This window comes from Pungitius pungitius, chromosome 13, assembly GCF_949316345.1.
Source record: "Pungitius pungitius chromosome 13, fPunPun2.1, whole genome shotgun sequence".
Taxonomy (NCBI): Eukaryota; Metazoa; Chordata; class Actinopteri; order Perciformes; family Gasterosteidae; genus Pungitius; species Pungitius pungitius.
Genome location: NC_084912.1, coordinates 13,086,467 through 13,111,812, shown reverse-complemented (window position 1 = coordinate 13,111,812; position 25,346 = coordinate 13,086,467). Strand labels below are relative to the sequence as shown.

General features: G+C 43.6%; 1 protein-coding gene across 3 annotated transcripts; it reads right to left on the bottom strand.

Moving 5' to 3' along the window:
- Positions 1-665: 665 nt before the first annotated feature.
- On the bottom strand, positions 666-23,627 carry klhdc3 (kelch domain containing 3). Of its 3 annotated transcripts, XM_037465639.2 has the most exons (11): positions 23,515-23,627; positions 21,706-21,947; positions 20,340-20,519; positions 20,045-20,160; positions 19,894-19,965; positions 18,493-18,706; positions 17,976-18,062; positions 16,679-16,787; positions 6,894-6,967; positions 5,960-6,038; positions 666-3,007 (listed from the first exon to the last, which is right to left on the bottom strand). In XM_037465639.2, exons 2-11 carry the CDS (start codon positions 21,857-21,859, stop codon positions 2,941-2,943), a joined length of 1,152 nt encoding a protein of 383 aa, XP_037321536.2. In that variant the 5' UTR covers positions 21,860-21,947; positions 23,515-23,627; the 3' UTR covers positions 666-2,940. The 3 variants fall into 3 exon arrangements, with proteins under 3 accessions (XP_037321536.2, XP_037321537.2, XP_037321538.2); XM_037465640.2 differs by lacking the exon at positions 5,960-6,038; XM_037465641.2 differs by lacking the exons at positions 666-3,007; positions 5,960-6,038; positions 6,894-6,967; positions 16,679-16,787 and adding an exon at positions 17,518-17,784.
- Positions 23,628-25,346: the final 1,719 nt, after the last annotated feature.

Genomic DNA, 25,346 nt, shown 5'->3' with positions numbered 1-25,346 from the left:
CCGAGAGGAGATAAAGAGTTAAGAAATCGGAACGTGTGGCATCATTTCGGCCTTGCACTGACTGGAAACAGAGCTAGACACGAGTAACGTGCAGGACTTTTGTGGCCTATTACAACTAAATATTCATAAGACATGTGATGGCCCGCTTAGCAGTTCCTGGGGCAAAAGGTGGCCCCCGTGGCTTGCAGTTTGACCCCCCCCCCCACAGAGTCTAAATGAACAGGTAAAATATGGTTTAGCCAGGGATGTCAGATGTTGACTTCAGGTTTGATCATATCCAAACATCTTCAGAAATCATCATTAAGCGGAACAGGTTCGGTTAATAAAATAAGTCAAGAAACTGATTGAATAAACCATTTAAAATGTATACAGAAGTCAAATTGTCTCAGATTTATTTTTGATACAGAAATAAAGTATATTGCACAGGAAGTCCTGACCAACCTCAACAGTCCCCTCTGAAAATGGTCTTGAATATAAAATAAAAACAATAAGCATAGGGAACCTGCGTAAAACAGATCCAAATACTCCATATTTTGTTCCATTTCTTTTTTTCGCCCAAACATTCTTTGTTGTAAATGAATCATTACAAGGCATGAGATCAGTTTGGTCATGTACATCTGTCTGCTTGTGAAATATTTACTGCTCACACAATAACTTTATAAAGAGTTCTTTTTTTTTAATGTTTTTTTTTTTTTTACAAAGTCAAATTAGAAATAACAAGGGCAAACTGCAGTTTAACATCACTGCAATGGCATCATATCCAGGCTGAATCACCAAAAGTCCTCATGACAGCCTTCCTTAAGTGACCACCACTGAGATTTGTTACGCGAGTATTTTATTTTTGACCAAAGTGCCTCCACGGTCACTTTGTCGTATTCCTGAAAAGCACTTGACCGTAAATACCATCACTCATAATCCTCACGCACAACAAAAGACCAAATAAAAATGACTTCCACATCAAACTTTAGATGAAAATAAAATAAAAAAAGAGCTTGGACAGGACAGTATTGACTTTTCCCCTTAAACACACTGTCGGCTCCCCGGTGGTTCTCGTCTGACGCGTCGTCCCGGTGACGGCGCTTCTGAGCCATATCGGGCGTGCGATACGTCCCTGCCTGTGTGCGGCCTACGGGCCGTAAGACCCAGTCACATTGGCACCGCTGGGTCTAAAATCAAATTCAGGCAGACCACCGTCCCCTTGTCTCCTCTCTGTAAGGCCTGTCCCGCCACGATGGGCTTTAGTGCAGTTATTGAGTGACTTCGACCTGCGTTTGGGGTTGTTTACACTGACTCACATGGAACACACGGATTTGTAAACATTTACCACGCAGGTCAGTGTTATCCAGCCCTGGTGTTTGGGACCCGGAGCCCTGCAGGGTTTGATTCCAGCCAGCTAATCAGACACTGATATATCTGTCTATCTGGACTATCTGGCCGGTCCAGACCACGACTGAAAGCTTCAAGGCAGCTCACAACAGCGTGGTAACACAAGTTAATACCACCAGCCAACAGGCAGTATAAATAAAACTTTAGCACCTGTATATTCGTCGTCACCAAGTCGTTAATTTCAATGGCATGCCCTATTATTATTTACTCAAAGGATACGTCTGGTGATATGCTGTATTCGTCAAACATAAAAATATCAAAAAAGGTATTGTGTGTGTATCCAAAGCCGGATACATCTGCCTGCAGACTTCGGCAGTCGCCATAAATCCCATAAATGTTCACTCCAGTTTACCTGGAGTTGTCCTGCTGTACACGCACCAATCCATCCACTGAGAAGTCCTAATGCTTTATTTAGCATGTTTTCAGATACTACATATTACATAACCACTTCAAGATATCACCAACCGTATCATTTGACTAAAGTGGGCTGAGATAAAACGTTATTTTAAAAAAAGCCCACCACCACCACCGTGTTTTCAAAGTTTTGTTCTAAAATGGGGGATTAGAATGAAAACACACGACCTGAATAAATGTCCCCAAGTCATTGTCCAGCTGTGTGGCGAGTGTGTGATAACATCTGCTCAGGTTATGATCTGCTCGCATTCAGACACAAGCACCCATGCACTTTCCTCTTCCCCCTCCCCCCCCCGATCCCACCACCCCTCACAGGGACTGAGCGGGTCAAGAGAAAAGTCCGATCGCTTCAGGATTGTCTACAAGAGGAACAACTACATGATGCCTATTAGTGAGCTGCAGGTTGGAGTCGCACTGCTCCAGGGACGCTGAAGCATTTCTCGGAGGAAAACTACAGACCAAAACGATGTGAAAGGGACCCTTTTGTTCTGGCGGTAACGTGGAGGTAAAATATACGGGAAGTCTGAAAGCCTCAATGAAACGCGCCGTATCGAGGGAGGTAGATGGACTTTTACCGGGCGGACACACGGGACATCTCACAGAACACTGAACACCCAATACTCACGCTCTCTGCATTTAACACCTAGGTAACAAGTTCTGGCTACGTCCTCTCCACACTGCTTGATTGACGTGGTAGTTGCTCCATGGTTTTATGACCACGGTGGGGCTGCTAGATTCACAAACTCATGACCAGAAAGGGTTCAGTTCTGCGATACCTTCAGCTGAGGTCCTCGTCCCTCCTGTGCTTGTGATTAGAAGTCTATGATTATCATAGGCTGAATGGATCTTTAGAGATTCTACAAAAGAAGACAAGAAGGTGAACAGGATTTTATAGATTTTCGTCACACGTAAACCAGTGTCTCGGGGTGTTAAAAAATCCGGTTTCCGAGGAAGTCACATGTGGGATGTCTTGGTCAGTAATGAGTTGTCACTTGAAGTGAACGTGGGAAAAAATAATCCCGTAAGGGTCCAAACTCTACAAAAAAAACCCCAGTCCATCGCAGCTTGATTAGAAGGATTAAAAGCTCGGTGTCCTGAATCGGAGCGGGCAGTCCCAGGTCTGCTTCACATTCTGTGGCGTCAGCCGTGGGAGGAGAAGATGGGCCTGCTGATGTTGCTGTTGGTGGTCATGGCCGCCAGTTCCCACCTAGAGCGAAAAACAGCCGGAATCAGAAGCAAGAATCTTAGGTTACCTTTCAGATATTTGGTCCACACCAAAAGAGAAACAGAATTTATTGTTGCCTTTAATCTAAGGTCTGGTGTGTGTCAGTTATTAACCCAGACGCTGTAAACCCACCAATGGAAACGGGCCAAAGAACCGGACTCTGATTTCAGTCTTTCTCACTCTCAAATGGATCAGTGGGAAACAGATGTTTCACCGTGGTTCCAAATGATCCTGCATAAACATACGCTTCCTTTATTCAAATCCAGAAATCGCAGTGGAAGTGTGAAAGCAACTTTGTAACCTTCAGGACGTATACTCTTTAATTATTAAGTAACTAAAGTTTCATGGGGATGGCTGTTGAATACTCATGTGTTGGACATACAAGCCTGTGTGGAATTGTTCCCAAGGTGGCGTCTTTACTTCAAAATCCTGATGCTTTTATTAACATCAGCTCGACTTTCATTGTTTTGAAACAGCTAAGGCCCTAAAAATCTACAACAATGACAGTCAATCAAGCAACTGTGTGACATTTGCCCCCCACCGATCTCCCCTTGTAGGGCTACGATGTGGATGAGGATGAGGGAAGCGCCCCCCCCCACGTTGAAACACGAGAACCAGGAGCGGGACCTGACAACAGGGTCTAGGGCTGACCTGCTGACAGGTCAGAGGTTGAGCCCCAGATTGTTATCACTGGCTCTGGTTTCACACTCACTCCCTCTCAATCGCGTTGTTCGTTTTTTTGTTGTGCGTGCGCGTGTGTTTTAAGAGGGGAGCTTGGCACGCTGGAGCTGGAGATGCCAGTGAGGGGCAAAGGGAGTTAACCAAAGTCCTGTGACCCCCGCCGAGAGAGCCACTCGGGGTCACAAACACAACGGCAAAGTGGGGAGTGTGCAAGGTGGCACTGACAGTGCAAGAAAAATGAGACGCCAAGAGGAGTAATTAGTATCAAGTTCCACGGGGGTCAATGTGAAAAGTGAAATAAAAAATGTCACGTCATTGGACCTCACAAGATCAGATCTGCTTGCATAATGAGGATGATTTGAAGTTATTTGAGAAATAGTTATATGCTTGAAATAGAATGACTGTTATGTTCCGTATCAATGGGACTGAAGGGCCCACGCAGGCCCTTCAGGCTGAATGGCCCTGGGCCTCCAAGGCTACGAGGCCCCAAATGATTTGGGAAGAGCCTCCAACTTCAGACCCTTTGAAGCTCTCAAACTTAAGACAGTCAGCGGCTCCCTTCTCGCGGAGAACACAGGCAGGAGAGAGTTGCTATGGTTACAGGTTATTTTGTCATGATGAGAGTCTGTAAAGCCCAGTAAAAAGGTTAATAAAACTTTTTTTCTATAAGAGAAGGAAAGGATAAGTTAGCCTTTAGTTTTAATATTAACGTGACTGACAAAAGCAATTATTGGTATGACCTGGACACTCGTAACTTCACGCTGTTTCCTGTCTTTTTTTTTGTTGATTGCCCGGGAAACATAAGTGATGTTAATTCATACATGTCAACAAAACTACAAATCAAATCTCATGAATATATATAAAGATTGACATGTCTAACTACTGCAGGAAGGTTACTTTGATGAGAGAAAGACTCACTCAGGTGACGGTAGGGCAATGCTGGGGTGATGATGAAAGAGCTTTTATTGCACTGTTTGGAGGTGTTGAAGCGGGATATTTTATTGTGAAAGGCCAGAATTGGGTTCCCAGATATGTTGTCAGCATCGATGGTAGTTTTGCGGACCCTTTAACCAATATAACGCCTACTTTAACACCTTTAAATCACCTGAAAACATTACACAATTATTTTTTTGAATAGTTTTACCGCATAGTTAGCTAAAAACTGTCCAGGTTATGAAAATAAATATGTAACATAATGAGAATAATATTTATTTCCTGCCTTACTGTAAAACAAATAACAGACAATGATTGCATTTGCTAATGATTATTTGGGACATTAGTACGAGGTTGTATGTAGTGGATTATTTCATTTTCTTTTTCTATATATCTGGTCAAAAAGGGGATTTAGAACACAACACATTTGTTAACTCAAATATTGTTCGCTGGTGCACACTTTTTAACTTCTAAACTTTTATTTATACTAACCCATAGCAATATATTTTATTATATTATATTTTATTATGTTGTCATGTCATCCATTGTCTCACTGTTTGCTGTTGTGCACCAACCACCAAGTCAAATTCCTTGTAAGGCTGACATATTTTGGTAATAAATGTTTCCTGATTCCTGATATATAAAATATAGCTTTGTGCAAACTCGCAGCTCAAACAGCCAAAGACAGGAGTTCTTTTATTGGCCGAGCCAGTGAATCCTAGTGTTACATAGTAGTGATGAGAACAGAACCAATAATGGCACTCAGTGTTGAACAGATAATTCAGTGTGAAATGTCTTGAGGAGCAGATTATTATTTCCGGTAAATGTTAACATGTTTAGAGCCTAAATATGTTTGGCTAGACATTTTGTGAAGAGAGAGAGGAATAATTTATCCAAATACTCCAAATTAATCGAGCCATATTGAGATCGCACTCAGCGATCCTCACTTGGTGGTACAGTGTCTTTTGTCAGCAGGACGACACAACAAGTCTTCGTCCTTTTTTTGGACATTTCTAAGTTTTGACATAATTGTCTGATTTCTTTCGTTACACAAATCTCTGTGCTATTAGGAGGAGGAAGATGCAATTACATAGAAACGTTACATTTACGGATTTAATGTAAAGTCAGACAAAAGCTTGAGTGAAATGTACCACTGGTTAAATAAAGGATGATGAGCCGTAATTTTCCTCTTTGAATAACAGCCTCATTATTGAGAGGGACGGAGTGGCGGCAACAATGACAAACAGCGCGAACAAAACATAAGTCGATGCTGCGAATAGCGAATAGCGCTAATGTTTGAGAAGAGGACGCTTGTCTGACCTGAGATCATGTGGGAGTCCTGACTGCTCCAGACTGTATTGAATAACAGCTATTTTGCATAACATCTTCAAATTAGGGCCTGAAAAGAAGAGAAAGTGTAATGAGACACAGGCTTGTTTTGCTCAAAGCCCAGAGAAAAACAGCTGAGACAAACAACAGTGTTCATTAGGACAGTGTTAAATCACCTTAGTGCACAAATCGTCTTATTACAAACTTCCTCTCAATTATGCTCCGCCATATGTCCAGTGACAAGCAGTGTGCGGGTGACTGGCACGTGGCAGTGTGTGCCACAGGGGATGCCGCCGAGTACTGCCAGTCCCATAATGCCCCCGCGTCCCTGTGCAAACCCGCCTACACACGCTGTGACCCGACAGCATTACAGGCTACCCCGGCGCAGGGAGGAAATGCCTATATTTGGTAGTGCAAGAGACGGAAGTACCCCGTGTTTTAGCACAATGCAGGGCCATGGCCTGGCATGCTGGGCCATGTGAGAGATGAAGCAGTGGTGCAAGGTGTCGGTAATATAAAATGTTTGAGGACATGGATGGATAGTCTTTTTTTTTTTTATTTGACAGCAAGCACTGAGCTGTAAAATAATTTCCACCACCCTTAAAGTCAGTGTAACCTGAAAAATAATCTAAAACAAAGGCCAGTTTAAAAAGAAGGAAAAAAAATGTTTTAATGCCGCAAAAAGCTATTGTCAAGCTATAATCTAATCTATTTAACATAGCAGTTAAACATCTCTTTATTTTCTACTGGAGCTTGAAAAGCATAATAATAACTGAAGCATCATAATAACTGAAATACTCTAACAAGTTTAACACCTTTTTAACAAAGGCAACCTGGGGACGTGTGGTTTGAATATGTACACCTGGAAGATGACCCACCTTCCTCAGCTGGCAAGTGTGACATGGATAACACCAAGAATACTTACTGAAGTCTAAGATATACAGGTCTGAATGATCCATGAGGTTAAATTCGTCACCCATTCCTTGCTCCGGACAGGGGCTGTAAAGAGAATAAAAAAAAGATGTGTTTTTTTTAAACTTGCAAGTTTCAAACCAGGAGGAGGATTCCCCCTTACACTTCCTGCCTGTTATCAGGAGCGTGAGCCCCCACAGATGCCAAGGTTGTATTTGCTACTCATCTGTTCAACAGGGAAACTCTATTGTTTCTTCCCTCATGTCATTGTTAGAATTCCAAACAAATCAGTTACCAACTGACCCACAATTATTTACCAGCTTTCTTTAATCACCAAGGTTCATAATCAGGAAGCTACAGATGTATCTCAAAAAGAGCAGCGCTGTTAGCGCAAAGCTCTACTTTTTTTTCTTCCCCCAATCGTGAGCTGGCATGATTTAAGCCCACAGGAAGCGTCTCACTGCAAAGAGACGGCAGGCTGGGGCCATGCTGATAGTTTCGCAGACCTGCGCTGCCGTTGATATCACTGCACATCTGTTTCCTGCCGCGGCTGAACACACACACACACACCTGTGACACACCAGGTGCAACGCAGCTCAGAAAAAGACGAGTGGTCCAAAAGACTCTCTTCATTCAACAACACTCGCACCCATCGATTGAAGGGATAAACGTGGAAACTTGGAAGGAAACCGTAGAACGCAACGCAAAGCAGCAGCCTGTGTTCAGCTTATGAATGATTTATTCCCACAGGGGGTAAGAACAGTCAGTGTGTAAATGTACTAGATGCTCATTGCTTTGTATCCACAGCGCAACAGGAGCGGCGTTCAGATCAGTGGATAAAAGAAGCACTTCACCATTTACAGTACCCAGAGGACAGCTTCAGCCGGACAGGTGCATTCACCAAGCAGTTTAGAGTCTATGAATATCCATCATGGAGGGCAACTGAGGGATTTGGTTGCCACATTTGGTCCTCGAGAAAAGCTTTGCTGATGTTTTCTGCTACACGTGGCCCACAGGCCACCATTACAGTACTGTGGAGGCCCTCCAGAAGAGACCACCTCTCAAATTTTGATTACATTTATTATACCTCCTCTCCCCATCAGTCTCTCTCTCTCTCGCATTCTTGACCTGAACCGCTGTCTTGCTGATCAGAAAATCCCTCCTCAGTCCTCTGATGTCTCTCCGCCCATCAATCTCTACTCCTCTCTCCCGCTGTCCTCTCCATTGCGTCTCCCTGCGCTGCGTGTTCAGGATGTTGTAAGGGTTTTACGTTGCTAATCTTCCCAAAACAAACACTGTAGTGGCTCAAAGCAGCCAGGAGAGGTGCGGAGCACGAGCGCAGTCGTCCCAGGGGGCCAGCTGGGGAAGTCATTACGCCCCCCCCCCAACAGGCCATCCACTGGGGCTTACTGCATGGGCTTTATCAGAAAAGGACCCCCCCGACCGTCTACTCCTCGACCTGCTGTTCAGTACTGATTGGGGTGATTAAATGATAGTATTCACTCAAATTTAAATAATGAAATCTAATCTAACTGAAACTAATCTAATTAATGATTTAATTACAAAAGGAATAATGCTGAAACAATAGAATAATTTCACAGCCTCCTTGTCTCCTTTCATGGTGGAGTTGAACATTAAATTGCATTTGTAGCGACAACAATTACTAGTGCTTGAGTCTCAAATGTCGTGACGCATCAAGCAAACAACCATCTGTAACCTTAGCAACGCGGGTGTCGTAATTGGCTCTGGCTGGTCACAAATACGTGTTAAATATGACCTATATTATGTTGTATGAAAGTGGTTACATATCTTATCCGCGTCCGGATCATTCTACTCGATACGCTCAATTAAAAAAAGCAGCATAGTATTTTTACCGGTTGCCTTGGATACCAACATCATTAATTTGTCTCCATAACAGAGGTAAGCATCGTCTGTATCTGAAGAGCCCGCTGCAGTAGCCACCGACTACTGTGCGAGCTCACAGGGAGAGAGGCTACAGGGCTCAGAGGCTGATGCGTGAAAGGGTGCAGATAAGAGGGCCACTTTTCACAGAGAGCAACATGAAAGATGAAGATTGCGTCCTCTTGGTACGAGGCTTTCTCGCATGCTCGTGGATAACGTCGGCCCGGGGTGTGAAATTGGGCACAGCATTAGGGAATGCTAATGCTTTATTGGTCACCGCAAAAGAGGGGCGGCCCGGAGGGGATCGTAGAGGAAAGGGAGGGCAGGGGAGCCGAGAGGTGTCCGACGGGCGGGCAGCAGTTGGAAGCGGGAAAGTCGCGGTGTGCGACTTTATGTGGCGTCCTGGTGTTTGATGGGTCACTTTGTTACATGATCGGCAAAGTATCGCTATGTGTGAAGGGGCTCCTCCCCCCACAGCATTGGTGGTGGTGGTTCCCAGTATAAATGAGGCCAGAGTGATGCTGCTCCCCCGCTAGAAAAAACACAGGCTGCTATTTCAAACAACACTCAGTGAGGGTGTCTAATCACCTAATGACCAGTCCTTTCCAGCAATACACTGACTGCCTCATTACATCCAAAGCTGGGTCAAAAGAAACTGAAGAAGAAAGACCTAAAATCCTAAAAATAACCAGGGAGCGACAAAGATCCGGGGAACCCCAAAGTGTCTTCAGTTGCCAGTGACTTAATTTCCTAAGAATCCTGTAAGGACTTTCAGAGACGGCAACAATGCAAATTAAGTGACACGAGGAAAGATCCATCAGCAACACAAACACAGATGCAAACCATACATCTGGAATCCGCCCTGTCGTAGGCATGTTTCTTTAAGGGGCTTCATTGACCATATCCTCATTCTCGAGGTGATATGATCTGCATCCTCTTTCCTTTCTCCACTTCCTATTCGGTCCTTCACAACTGTCCAACTCACAGGAACTCATCGCGCACTACAACTTCCTGCAGAGCACCTTATCAGGACGACCAGACACGAAATCTAATTATTTTACTCAAACTTTGCTATCAAGTGAAAACATTGGGGGGAAACTCTGTGATTGTAGAAGCAAACAGTAACTTATAAATTACTTCAACACTATTTCATAAAGAACTATTCAATATAGTATAATATTAGATGGTGGCAGGACTGTTATACGCATAATGACACAGAGCCAAACAAATATTACAAAGTATGAAATAAATGTACTGCTAGTATTCGCAAGTAGTAGAAGCATGAATTATTTATCCCTCTGTTTTTCCCTTTCACTTCAAAGCATAAACACTGGTATTAAATCATAATCACTAAAGAGTGTTTACTAAACCACTTTACTCAGACCAATAGACTTGGTTATCACCAATCCATAGATTCCTGTCCATTTCTTTTGCCCCTAATCTCGACTTGGTGGCCTCGTCTTACTGAGCTATCTGTGCCCCCTCCCGGGCAGTGGCTGGACAGTGGATTAAGACCAGTAGTTGCCCAGACATAAGCCCCATGCAGAGGGTGGGAGACACAAACTACCCCTGGCTCCCAGAGAGACACGCATTGCCTTCAGATTAGACGAAGGAGATGCCAGCCGCCAGCAAAGAATGCATCTCTGATTGCAACCCCTGAGGACGAAGCGTAGTTGGACTTGGTGATGGTGCCGGAGAGAAAAATACTAAAAAAAGGACAGGTTGTTATAAATCCAGCTGCATTAAACAGTCCCATGGCGGTGTACATTAAACCAGCTGTCTTCCATACCTGGAAGACAGCTGGGGGAGTATAAAACGTTCATCTATAGCTGGCAGATTCATTTGGGAAAAAGAACTTCCTTTAAGACCTCTAGTTTAAGACTAGTGCCAAGGTCAGTCACCTAAGAGAAGACACTCAAAATAGAATATACTAACAAACATCCACTTGCTTCAGTATTATACACTTTGTAATATGTAGACAATACAAAATGTACAATATGTCCACTTCTTTTAACAGAAAATACTTTGTGCTGCTTCATATATATATAAATAATTGAATTATTATTGAATATTGAATATTATACTATTCAAGTTAAAGTAATAGTCTGGTCTGCTTTTCATTTCTTTCAACTGTAAATCACTTCCGAAGAGGAGTTTTGGTTTGCGATGACAGTAGTAAATCACGATTACAGACTACTACTATTTACACATGTGAATTGATGTGGACGACAGCATCACAAAGCCTTGCCTGTCCAAGCTGTTTATTTGAGCTGCCGTGTAACACTCCACCCTGTGACACCGTAGTGTATACAGCCCGTTAGCGGGTTAAAGAGGGTTAAGATGCAGATGAAATACTATCATGAGCTCGTCTTTGAAGAGTAAATCACGGTGTTGCTGTGCTGCCCCGAGGTCCTGTCCCGACACGCGCTGGATGCCCCGCATCCTGCTGGGGTCACCTCCACTGTTTGACAGGTTTTATCTTGGGCATACGGAGGGTACACGCTCGCACACGCACACACACACACACGCACACACACACACACACACGTGTGCAAAGGCAATTAATAAAAGGAAACTTCTGCAGCCTACCCTTTGACACTAAAGGCCAACAACAACATGTGTGTGTGGCACCATAATCTCTGGTGTGTTGATAGGGTGTTTCCATGGAGCCGTGGTCCACTGTGGCCGACCTGAGGGACCCTGGAGGGTGCAGAACATGCGGCCAAACGGACATGTAGCTTTGAGAATTACAAAAAAAAATTTTTTTTTTTAAATGTCTGATTATTTGTGCAATGCAGAGACTGAAAAAACCCTGGTTTTAATTGTGCCTCAGTCACAATGCTGTGTTTAGTCTAACATTCAAACTGTCATGTTCAACAATGATAACAAGCCACACTTTAGCCGGCTGGACTATCATAACAGCAGAGCTTTCAGTCATTGATAAGGTGCAAAATGCCCCCATAGGTGATATCAAGGCACCAGGCTTTTGACCTTCCTGATCTACTAAACAAAGGCCCTGGACTCTGCTGAAGCTCTACGGCTCAACAGCGCGCTGTTTTAAAATGACTGGTGGAATTCCACGAAGATTAAATATCATGCTGAGATTCTGGTGGATTAAACGAGGAGGTTTTGTGGTTGGTTGTTTTGGCTACCAGTGAGATTACCTGCTACGTTGACTCACCCTTGCTCAGAGGCTCACATTCTCCCCACCTGGAAGCTCAATAGAGGACAACTGCCAAGAAAACCAAATGTTAGCGTCTTCCACCCATATTTTATGAGTAATGACTCAAAAACATAAAAAAGAGGCTTAATAATGGCAGCATCTAATGTGAGGGAATGGTTGAAAGGACGTCAAGTGTTATAGATAAAAAGCAACAGAAAGTAGGGCCAATCAATATGTGCCCAAAAAATCCCCAAATTGGGTTTGCAGGCCTGTGGTTGGTTGACATGTGGTACATTAGGTCATCGTCAGCAGGCGGTGCAAATGTTAAAATTACAGAAGCTAATACTTTCTTTCCCTCTTGGTCAAAATGTATTTTTACCACTGTTTTCCTGCCAAATACTATACTAATATCATTGTCCTGAGCATATTTCAAAGTAGACAATCAGTGGATTACATAAGAGTCAGAGACTAGTGAATGCGTAAAATCTCTCAACCAGCCACCGGCAGACCGACAACCGTCAATTGGCCACATATTTGCGAAGGCGTGTGTGTGTGAAACATTACTGTCCCCCCCTCTCCCCGGCCAGCTGGGAGATCAGCAGATCGAGCTGCGGAGCAATGTAACACCGTTCCATTCATTTCAATAAAACCCTACAGAAACAACCGTCTTTACCACTAATAATAGACTCCAGTTTATTCGAAAAAACACAATTGTTCCAAGTTAGATGCCAAAAATCAATATGTGTGTGTGTGTGTGTATACATAGAGAGTGAATAATGACCGGCGATGTACTCGCAGACATATCATATCCATTGGATCGCCCATCACAGACCTTGTCTGAGTCTGCCTCTGCACACCGATGACATCAAAGACACTTATACATAGAACAAAGCCACTTTGGCATTGTTAGACCTATACTGACAGCCACTGGTCTGTGATACTCAGTGAAAGGCAATTAAAACCCCTTTGAAAAACACTCATTATCAGCAGTCCACACAGAGGTGCTGAAGGGCTAAAAGGGCACAAAATCTCTTTTCTGTAAACGACTGGGCTGTTTCCATTTTAACATTTACCAAACCACAAAAAAAGCAAGTCTTCTACCACAGAACAACAATGGCCCATTTAATTTGATCGCAATTAGTCATCATTACAGCCATCAGAGTTTAGAACACCGGTCACAGTAAAAATATATCGTAAAAATATCATGGAATGAATGCACGTGGTTATGTCCAAGTGGTTCAAGGGGCAGTGCCAGATTCCCCTGAGCAGATTCCAAGCTGTCTGCTCCCAGCATGCCAATCTGTCATGTCCTTGTTCATATCCTGCCCCTCGTAGGATGCCCTGTTCTCAAGCTTAAAATGCATCCACATTTAGCCCGACCTGGGCTTGTTGTAAGCAATTACACACGAGGGCTCTGAATGCCAACGATGACAACACACCATCAGCAGCTAAAAAAGAAATCTCTCTCTTTGGCAACTGGTTGGGACGTTGGGAAAGAGAAGACGGGCACAGAGCGCGTAGGTGAAGGTCAGTGCAGGTGGAGTTAGTCATGCACGCTGCGTCCTTCGTGGGGCAGCGAGCAGGTCTCAGTAAATGAGTGTAGCAGAGGCGCCGAGGGTATATCCAATTGCACTCTGTGAGAAAGAATGCTCCCTTAGGTCATAAATCAGGGACAGGGCAGAATTTCGCGCCTTTCTGCAACTCAGCAGGCCTGTTTACACTGACTTAAGTGGCACTCAATACACTGCCATTAATGCCCGCTGGGTCATTCAGGAAGACGGTGCTTACAAAATAATCGTGCATTTAATCCGGTTTAAGGTAAACCAACTTTAAAGATGTAAAAATCATCAAAGATCATTCCGTCTAAATCCAATTATATTGTTATACCAAATACTGGAAGGTTTGCTCGTTTAGCTTACACTGGGGTCTTTTTTATTCATTAGAGTGTGTATCACACCATTGATGTTTTGTTAACACACCTCAGTGTTATGTCCAGTCCAAAGTGTAACCCCTTTGAAAGCAGAGGGCTCTCGGACTTAATAGCTTTAGTGTCCTTCACTAAACCAATAAATTATCCCTGAACAAATTCCTGCAGGTAAAATAAATATCATAAAGTGGGAAAAAAGAATCAACAGAGGGGTCCTGTTTTGGATCAATATGAAAGGACAACTAGCCCAGGAAAACAAGATGTGGACCATAAATTCAAACACAATTTCCTTGGCAGACCAACAGAAATGAGAAAGCCCAGAAAAGAACACAAGCAACGTGTCCAGCAAATAATTCATGGCGGCATGTGCAAGACATTCGTCAGTTGCATTGAGACAAACACTGATAACATTTTAACTGCCCTCGTTGTTGTTAGGTCATGCAGAAATGAACCAAGGTAACACAGCAAAGGCTGGTTTTAGACACAATGTTCACACTTAATCAAACTAAAATTAAAATAATCTAAAAATATGTCCAAATCAAGGCGGCACTTGAAACAGTGAATCTGAACAAAAACATTTCTAAGTAAAGAGACGAAAGCAAACAAAGGAGTGTGTTGAGATGCTGCTCGGACTGTTTGTGTGTCTTAGGTTGTGTGTGCACGTGCTTATGGGAGTTCCTGTGTGTAAGAGGCTTAGGTGTGCTCATGTAAACAACCAGCGTGCAATGCTGGTCTACAAAACTTGTGTGGCCGACTTGCTGGGAGGACTTTGCTCTCATTTGTACAGTAACAGGAAACAACTACTGAGCGACCTGCTTCAAAAATAACACAAACCAACCAAAGCTTTACCAATAAAGATCATTTGTGATCATTCATTATTATACGTTAACAGCTTCAAAGTTGCATTGGCCGCTCAAATGAAAACAAAAAAGAAAAGAAAACATCTGCCCTGATCCTTTTAAACAGGATGTTGGAGATACTGTTTGATTTCTTGCCCTGCTTGGCCCTCCATCATCTCAGGGGCCCCAAAGTCACTCCCTTACAACAGGAAATCATGACTCCTCATAAGCTCGTCCTGGACCAATCTTGGCGAGAATCCAAACTATTACACTATCTGTAATAACTTTTAAAAATAATAAGCATCTTCTAAAGCTCTTGTACTGTGTACAAACAGTTTTATATCATTACATTTGCTCACTTTGGAAAACGAGCCGTTTTTATATTCCATTTACAAATTCTAAGATGAATGGTAGCCTTTAAAAAGAGATCCCCCGGAGCACAGTTAGAAGGGCAGGTTTACCCTAATGCTGCCGCCTAATGGGGTAATGGAGATTACGCTTGTGTATTACGGCATGCTCCCGATGACGAGGCGGCCGGCCGAGCAGTAGAGAGCAAACCCGGCAGCAGCCAGAGGCCTCTAGGACATGGGGGCCTGCAGACGTAGTGCGGCTGAGAGGACTCTTATCCACAGCCTCCCGTTCCCCACTATCAGGCTGTCCCAGCGGGGTTCGCCTGATAACACCGCCTCGCTGATAACGGTAGCTGGGGACCCGGACGACTCTGGACCACGGTAATGCCGTTAGCTACCTCGTTACTCCGGCTACTGGCCTATCACAAGCCCGTCACCAGCTACGGACCCCCGTCACTACTGTCTAACGGCCGGGGAGGGAATCGGCCCGGCCCGCAGTCCACAGGAGCCAGACCCCCCCGTTTGGCCTTTTGGGAGAAAAAAAAGAGCCTTTTTTCTCCACAAAGACGCAGGGCTTGTTATTAAGAGCTGGTGCTTCACAGAGATTAGGATGACAAACAACAAAAAGAGTCAAGAGCGTAACAATTTAAGTGCCTGTAAAGGGTGCCTTTAAAAAGGAGTTGGTCCATTCCCCATCTCAACCTCTGAAATTATTGAGGTTTTATTGTAAACTATTGAGGTAATATGCTGGCTGTGGTGCCAATACCATCTCTCAGAATCTGGCACTTTCTACAAAGAAGTAAAAGGTTAAACCCATGCAGAGCATCAAAGAACAAAAGTAGTCAAACAAGTTAGGGTTGCTGCTAATGGAAATGCTGCTTCAGCGTAGTAACTAATTACCCACATTAGTATTGCTCCTACACTAATTTAATGCAGCTTTGCAGCACTAATTCCAAGGTACCTTTTGAAGAAATGGAGCCAAAGCTTCAGATAAATCCTAATAATCTTGAATAAGCATGTATATTTTCCTAAAGCACACAACATGTTTATAATGGGGATAAATGCCCTCTTACGATCGCCAAGAGGCATCAATGGCAAGCTAACGTTTGCAGTAATGACCCTGTTATCAACGGTAACGGCAGGGACAACAATGACTGTGAAGGGTAACATGACTTAAGCCATTTTCATGTTATTGCAGCTCGGTCTTCCATAATTCTTAGTAAGATCAGCTGCACTAATCTTTGGGAAAAAATATTAACATTATTTGAAAATGTAACAGCAGAGGGAGCTAATTGTTGCAAATCAAAATGAGAACCACCTCCCCTTTAGTATTTTACATATATTTATGCATATGAAAGTATACGGCAGTATTTGTGAGTGTGTAAGTGAATGCTGGCCTGAAACCTTTGTGTTAATGTGGATGTCTGTATTTTACTCTTATCTTTAGGGTGAATATTACAGTAAAAGAAAGCTAGATAAAAAAAGAAAAGTTACCACTAGAAAAATACAATAGTAGAAAGATAGAAAACTAGTCAGTGGGATTGAGTGTGTGTGTTGGAGAGATTTTCACAATGCCCAGGAATTTGAAGGTTCAAGCAGTAACATCTTGGGCCTCACCTGGTTCCTCCAAAGAGGATGATTCGATCCCCAACCATACAACAGCACTGGCGTCTCCGGGGACACGGGCCTTTCCCCTTTGGTTCTACCTTCGTCCAGGAAAGGGCTTCTGTAGAGTGAGAATACAGACGAGGCAACAATATTTAGACATAATGATGGAACAAGAACACTGAGTCAAGAGGGAAGACTCTCGGTAACTTCCAATTAAGTCTTTGCTCCAAATAGCAGAAAATAGGGATCTTTGAGGAGTGTAGGTGACCTTGCAGCAGCTACACTTTAAAGTCACATGAACCTACTGGTGCTTCCTTTGGTGGCTGCAGTTGTTCAGATTCCTGCTACATTAAACCACAAACACGGGGCCCAGGACTAATGGGGATGAGGAGCAGCGATTAAAGCAAGAAAACATTCACATTTATCTCAACATAAAACTTTACATTTCAGAAATAGAAACTAATCCTCTCCTCTGCTAGGCACAAGTGCAACCCGAGTGATGACGTTGAAGCACTCTCATCCGTTCCATATATGGAGAAAATGTGTCTCAGAGCCAACAGCATCATTGAATCTCTATAGCAACAGGCCATACCGACTTTGTCTCAGGACTATCATTAGGACTATAATCAAGGTGCTGCCATCTAGTGGACTGCAAAGCACAGGTTCACATCAAATAACCCAGTTAACTGTGGATAATACGCAATACTCTCTATAAAAAACACGTGTGACATGCTAAAACTAGAGGTCAAACATCACTAGTAGGAACAAAGTTACACATCCATACCATCGTTGCGACCATATTAACGCACCGTCTTAATAAACCTCAGTGTATCATTTGTCTACCTCAATTGATGACTGATTTGCTGTATTGATCCGATGGTGAATAAGCACCCAAGTGTTCTGCGCATAACAACAGCTATAACGAATTATCTTTCATTGTCTCTGGGAAAAAAACTTGAGAATCAATCAGGTAGAGACCGTTTTAATTTCAATTTACAAATACGAGTGTTTCCGGCCAAAAGACCATCTGCGCGTGTTTTGAAATAAGCAGCCAAATGTAATCACGAGACTGACAATGATGCAATGAGGGAGGAAGACATGGTCCACATGGGTCTCTGTGGAAGGAGAAGGAGGAGGGAAGTGGGTGAGATCTCACCTCCAGTGATACGTTTTCTCTACAGAGGTAAACAGTCATCACTGCAGGCAGAGCAAAGCACATTTGTTATGCACAAAGCAAAGACAAGCTGCCGGGAGCCATGCAGTGCTCGATGAATTTCCCCAATAGAAAGTAAAAATGGTGAATCACCTGGATTGAATTTCCAGAGGTCATTGAAGTGCCGGTCCAGACGTGCATTGTATCCGCCAAATATGTACAGCTCCCCTTTGTAGGAAACTAAAGACAGAAGGGAAAGCAAAATAATGACCAGTTGGTTCGGTCCATCGTGTGGCAGAAATGTGTATGTATATGTAATACTTTGTATTCTACACTACAAAAACAATGAAGAAATTGAATCATGCTTGAGAATGAAAGAGACGGGTCACACGGTAAATGGTTTGCAAGTTACACACAAATGAATAATTTAAAAAATAAGTATTTAAAAGTATTTCAAGCAGAGTTCTTTTCTTAATTCTTGAGATATGGCGGCTCACCTCTAAACTCATTCTGGTTTCAATCATTATTGAGAGGACAAAATGAAAGTCATTTAGGGTACTGGTCGACTGAAATTCAATACAAGCATTCAAAAGTGCTTGACAAGTCACACATCTGTTTAGCGTATTGATTTGTGTGTGTGTGTGTGTGTGTGTGTGTGTGTGTGTCTCACAGGCTGAATGACTCCTGCGTCCCTCTGGCAGCGGCTGTGTGGTCAGCGTGCTCAGCCAGCAGTTGGTCTGCGTATCGAACACTTTGATCTTGTTGCAGTAGATCTCGTTGTTGGAGTGGAAGGGACCGAAGCGGTCCGCTCGCCCTCCGAACACAAACATCTTCGTCCCGATGATGGTGGCAGAGTGGAAGTCCCTCCAGCGTGCCGGTGTGCTCTGTGAAGAGATGACGCGCCGGTGTTACGCGTTCACACTCCATGACGTCATGAAGCAGTGGAATCAGGACAAAACGAGATTTAGGTCAAAACTTTCCAATGTCTCCAAACTTCACTGTCACACTGACAAAGGAAAGGCTTGGTGAACTGCAACTGTAAGTAAAGTGTGCCATCTAGTGGAATAGGTCACACAACTGCAAAGCCAAAACACACTGATAATAATGTTTGTATAGAAGGAACACTGATCTCTGAATAATGATGCAGGCAGTACTGTATTTGGTTTTAAGAGAAATAAGTGAAACGTGGTTAGTTTCCGTGTTATGAAACAGCCTACCCCCCCCCCCCTCCCCCTTCATAACTTAGCTGGCCAATAGCCTTTCACACGCCTGTCTTTCCAGAATGTGCCGCCATTGCTTTCCAAGTCAAAGGCCAGCAGGCTCTTTGACTTGTTTTACAAACAGAGCAGTAGGAGGAAAAGAAAATACAGAAAAAACTGTTTACAATGTTGAAAATGTAAAAACATCGCTTAAACAAAACGTAATAGTTCATACGCCTGTGCTGATCTAGGAAAATTAAGACTAGTAATCCTACCAGACTTATTAAAAATTTTCAATGACTCAGATAAAAACGTTGTAATAAATAAAAATCAGTAATGGCACAGCAGATTATTATTTCATTCAAGGAATGAAATTTTGTCAAAGTGGAGAAAGAAATGTCTTATTCACTCACATCCACAACTAAATGTGTAAGCACAGAGCTGTAATCTCTTTGATGACGAAATGTTACCGGTTAGGATCTAAAGTTAGTTCACCCCAGGCACTGGTGTCTACGTTTAAAATATACTTTTATCATGTGACCAGACTGACTGCATACAAACACAAATGGCATTTGTGTTTGTATGCAGTCCCCAAAAGGACATTTTGTTTGTACATTATGTCCTAGAACACAATGGCCAGTTACCAAAGAGCTGCAATACATTTCAGTCCTTTGCACCCAGGCGGTGTGAGCAGTGAGCGCTTTAGTAGCAGTGTTACCAACCCCTGTAACAACCAATGGTTTGTTGCTTTCAAACAGGCCTTTCAATGGAACCAAGCATGTTGCCAGTCCTTTCTATTGTGTTCCTTTGAGTGAGTGCTTAGTCCTCCTCTTTCTTTGAACATGAATCATTTTGAATAATTAACAACTTACTCTGGTATTAATTAATGACCAAACCATGGTGGTGGTGTCCAGCTTGTGGATGTCATTGGAGAAGCAGTCAGCCTAAGAAACAGCAGAGGAGATTAATTGAATTGTTCTTTTCATATTGTGAGTCCTGCAGTGAAGTGTGACAAAAACTCACCAGCTGCTCGTATCCTCCAAATATATACATTGCCTTCCCCAGGACGCAGGAGGAGTGGCCGTCTCTGGCCCCCGGAACAGTTCCCGAAATCTTGGGGGTGAACCATCTGTGGGTGTCTATGAAGCAGCAACAGTTTGCATCAACTCTTACATCTATTGCGAGGGACCCGTCCTCTAATCTTTCTGACAAAACACTCGGTCGCTATCACAACCGCAGCATCAAACAGGTGCACGTCGAAGGCGACGCAGCCTCGATTTATCACTTGACAGCGTGAGTCCGATGCAGGTCTACTTACTGACATCAAAGGCATAAAGCACATTGCAGGCCCCCTCCGTGTCGTTACGACCACCCCAGAGGTAGATAATGTCTTCCAGCAGCACAGCGGTGTGGCCGTAACGCATATACGGCACTTCGCGGACACGTTCGTGTCCTCCTCCGATCCTCACAGGAGGCAACTTCATCCAGCGCAGAGACACTGGAGTAAGAAGCAATCCAGAAGGGCATATTCATTCAATGCAAAAAACACAGTGGTCTTGGGTTTGAAACCACCCAGCAGCCTTTCTGTTGCTCTGCATGTTCTCTCAGTGTCTTAGCCGATTCTCTCCAGGAAGAAGAAATTCAAAGATAGTACACTGATAATATGAAGTCAAGATCAGCTGCAGTAACAAAAGTAAATGTCACTAAAATGACATGGTACAGTATAATGCATTTTCAATTAGGGAATCAATTAGGGAGACAGATATTTACTTTTGAAGCCAAAATATAGGTCAGTGTTTATTATATTTTTCACCAGTGTTCTTCAAGCCTCCACAGCACGACAAGATGTGACTGAATGTGAAACGCCTTCTTAAAGTCAAAATGCGTATTTGATGGATAACTTGGAAAATCTCATGACAAAAAGTGAAAAGCAAAATATCTTTAAATTTAGACAAGTCAAGACGAAAAGGAATTTAGAAAACAGCCGGCTCTGCTGTAAAGTTGCCATCAAAGAAAAGGAGATAAAATAGGGGTACAATAAATACAGTGGTCCTGTTCCCATTTCAATCAGCCGAAGGCCTCTCTATCAAAGCCTGGTGCCACAGATCTTTTTTATGTTACAGCCTCAGCAAGTAGGCTCAAGCTTATGTTGTAAGTTGTAAAACACTAAAGCAGGTGGCCGACCACACCGAGGGAAAAAAAAATACAAATAGGTTACGAATAGGAAAGTGGAGCAGTTTTATATAAGTTTGAGTGCCACGGTTAAAGAAAACACCTGCAAGATGGCAACAAAACGGAACATTTCACACACCGCAGTTGAAAGGCTTTCTTTGCCAGATGTACAGAGCAGCCGTTAAACCGGTGAAGCTTCAGCAAAGTCTGTAACACTTTCATGCTTACTTTATGATGATTTCAAAGATAAATATTTTCCTGCATCATTAGTTAGAAAATAGGGCTTAAAAGAAAAATCCCCTTTCCCCCATTTAGCATGCAAACAGAAACCAACAGCAGATAAGCCCAATTACATATGTCATCTAGGGCTCCAGTGTAGTCCTGATTAACTTTAGATTTGTCCCCCAATAGTCAGTCAATCATCTTAACATTCCTTCGTCTAATTTGAAGATTTATTTTCCCCAAATAACCGTAACCCATGGCAACCTCACAATCCACGTACCACCACCTACCTGTGTTGAAGACATGCACATCAATCTGACGGAGCGTCTCGTAGTCCTCCCCGGAGCAGTAGCCTCCGAAGGAGTACACCTTGTGCCCCACCGCCACAGCAGCATGGTTGACTCTCCGCGGCCCTCCTTCAAGGTGCACCGACCAGCGCAACATTCCACGCGCAAGCACCTCCGCGACTGCGAGTCCTCAGACCATCACTTTGTCAATCGCCTGGATCCCATCAAGCCAACGCCGTTGGAACCTGTGACCACAACGACAAAAGAGAGGCACTCTGCTGAGGAGAACGGTGGGGGCAAACTAGGAGGGGGGGGGGGGGGGGGGGGGGGAATTGACGGGGACCACAAAGGGCAACGGCTTGTCCCCTTGGACTTAGAGTTGCTCGGCTCTGCTGCTGCCGACAGGCTCACAAATCCTGGTATTATCTAAGCTGGGAGGGTATTTTAAGAAGACGTACATCTACCACTCCTCTTATATTCTGCTCCCTCCCACTGCACTTAAACCGTTTCCAAAATAGAGTCACATGAATTGTATACAACCCTTTTGGCCGATACCATATCACTAGAATTACAAACGGGTGTTTTCGGTCACCTTTTGATACTAGCGGGCTCCTAATGAATGACTGATGTGTCATGAAGTATGATTGCGTTTCCAACCTATTGAATATACTGCAAATTCAAAACTGTGGCTTGGCTATCTGGGCAGTCGTACAGATCAAAAATAGTTGATTGACACCAATGATACCAGCAGAATGAATGTGTAGAAAACTCCACATTACTTACAGAGAGAGGTCAAAACTCTAAACAAACAAAACGTCTTAACAAACCAGCAAATATTCACCCCTGCCTTGTAGGTGGGATGTGAACCTGTGTCTTGCTATAAACCCTGTATACCCTGCTTATCTGTCTCAATGACTCACTTACTCGCTGACCTCCGACCTTTGTCTGCTCTTATAAATAAACTCCCAGAAGACCATTCAACATAACACGTGGAGCAAAAGGGGCAAGATCTTGTCGACAGACAGGTTCAAGTTGAGTCATTCGTTGTAATTCCTTTTAAAGCATGCCGTGACTTCTCAAAATGTAAACAAACGTCCGGGCAACATTGCCCCACGTTTAATGCAGTAACCCATCTCCCCTGCATACACTACACAGCAGGTCTTTTTGAGAATAAGTGCGTGTTTGACAGGGCTCAACCGATGGGGGGGGGGAATAGATTTGTACACCCTGCTAGTGAAGAGGATATAACAGTTAGTCAATATCATAGGTCACTAGCCATGCAGCTGACAACTTGACCACAACAGCTTCGTAGTCATTATAACTTAGTTAACATACACCAACATCAATGTGTACCACTGCGCGGGTCCGGGTTTTCCGGGTACACTGTGGACGCACAAATGTGTGTTTAGACCAGGCGACATTGAGCTTTCGCACTGTTGCCACAGTCCAGTCAGCGCCTCGTACACTTGCTAGCCGACGTTAGCACTGAGACAGGAACGCCGACTGACCGCCTGGGTGGCTCCTTCTCACGACATGAACTTTAACAACAACCGCGTGACTATAATAGTGCTTTTGTGTCCAGCTCTTCGGTAACCAACTGGCCGGGAGAGAAACGCCGCTGCTAGCCGGGCTAATGCTAACATGTAGTAGCTAACTGTAGTAGCTCGCAGATTTAGCTGTTAGCTAACCTGAACTGAATAAAGAACAGCCTGCAAAGAGTTTCCGCAACGGCGTTTATTTCCAACCTTGGCAAAGTTAGGAGCTGGTTAGCTAACAGAGACTAATATCAGCAGTGGAATGTACGTTAGCTACCTTCGGGTCGAGTCGGTTGTGGTTAACCGAGGTGGTTAACTGTGTTTAGAGGAGACGCAGAGCTGTCCACTGGGAGCCCCTACCGACCCCTCGTGACGGGGCCGCGTCCGCTAGCGCCCCCTGGCGGCAGCTTTGAATCTCTAAGAAAGTCTTTAAGTAAGTGCCATTTAAATGTATTCAAATGAAAGAAAGTAGGACATTTTATGTATATATAATATACATATATATTTGCGTTCTTCCAATTCTACAATGTTGTAAGAAAGATAGAAGCTAAAAAAATGATTGTGCTCACTGATGAAACCTCCATCCACATTGTTTTATGTTTGGAACTAAGGTGATTTCTGTCATGAACAATACCATAACTACAGCAGTAGATGGTGCTGGTACACACGTTTTATCTTGTTCTCAAGGTCACGAGGCTGTCATAAATCCACACACTTACTGTAAAGCCAAAATGCTTTCAAAAGATATGATCCCTGCTTTAGTAATATTGGTCAAGGTCGGATAATATTTGGTCTGGTGGGGGTGGACTAGAGTAATGCATTTGATTATCTGATACTCTATCTAGCCTGCTTGCATGTCTGCTACTGTAGAGGACTAACATGGTGATTTTACGAGGCAGCATCCCTGGAGATCTCACTCTATAGTAAGGATGCTGACACCCATCAACTGGAGCCCATCTTATCTGGCACAAGGTCAGTGTTTTCAACCACTAAATAAGCCCAAAAATATTATTATTCCAGTGTAAGATTGCAGTCAAAGTGTGACAGTCTTACCCGTGACATTTATATTTTTTTTAAAGAAAATTCCTCCATCTTGTTAGCGGCACTTTCAGCTCAATTTTGCCAATAAAAAAAAGTGTGTGCTTTGGCAGCTTGCCTGGCTTGAAAAAAAAATAGCCTTGGCCTGACCTTATCTACTGTACTGTCCATATGACGGGGCCACATGTTGAATGTGAACATCCCTGAACAAACTTGCTATTTTGCAGCATGTGAATCCAATTGGATTTTACTGGAGCCCCTTTAATCAGCCCGTTTCACACATCGGGGCTGTAAATATGACACATCATGCAACCTGCTTTTAAGAGCATTAAATTACAAAAGGAGTGGGTTTAGTGCGATCAACTCGGCTCCAGACGTCGGGCCGAAGTGACGGCAGCTTCTTGTAAACCGATTATGGCACCGAGGAGCCATGTTACAGCTGCCATGGATCTGCCCGTATCACTGCCCATGCCTGGTCTGCTTAGAAAGTGCTGCGATTGATTGATTGTGTGTCGGCATTCCAGTGCCGTGCCAGCTGCAAGTCGCGCACAATGGTGAGATTGTGCCTGGGGCTCCCCAAATGACAGCTGCCCAGGGCTGCCCCTCTCAGCTCTGATAGATTACAGACCACAGATGGACACCCTCTACAAAAGAGAGATTACGGTGTTTTGTAGCTTCTAAAATGATCCTCCCTCAAAAAGCGAAACTTTGTAGATACTTGATTTGACAATTGCTATGAATATAATGCCGCCAGTTCACAAGTCCTGTGTTCCTTATCTCACCTGTTGGATGCGTGTAAATTATCCCGCATGAATCCTAACGGTCTGAACTGTAGATCACAAAAGCTGTCTGCTTAGCCGTCCTTCGTACCATTACAGAGTTGGACTAAGATGACGTTATTGTCTGGACGTGGACTCAGGAATTTCTGGGAATGGCTTGAAGAAAGTTTATTTAAATGATCACATGTCTGGGATGCAGGATGCTATTTGGGGTAATTGTTTTGTTTTTGAGCTAGTATGCAAACCTCATGTTGTGTAATGATATGGGATATAATACACAAATGATATAGTA

What these genes read in the sequence shown, in the direction of transcription:
- klhdc3 (XM_037465639.2), bottom strand. Translation starts at nt 21,859, where the DNA reads ATGTTGCGCTGGTCGGTGCACCTTGAAGGAGGGCCGCGGAGAGTCAAC. An exon ending in GGTCATTAATTAATACCAGA is followed by an intron (nt 18,707 to 19,893) that starts GTAAGTTGTTAA and finishes ATCTCTTCACAG; the next exon opens with AGCACACCGGCACGCTGGAG. An exon ending in ATCCTCTTTGGAGGAACCAG is followed by an intron (nt 6,968 to 16,678) that starts GTGAGGCCCAAG and finishes TTCTCTTTACAG; the next exon opens with CCCCTGTCCGGAGCAAGGAA.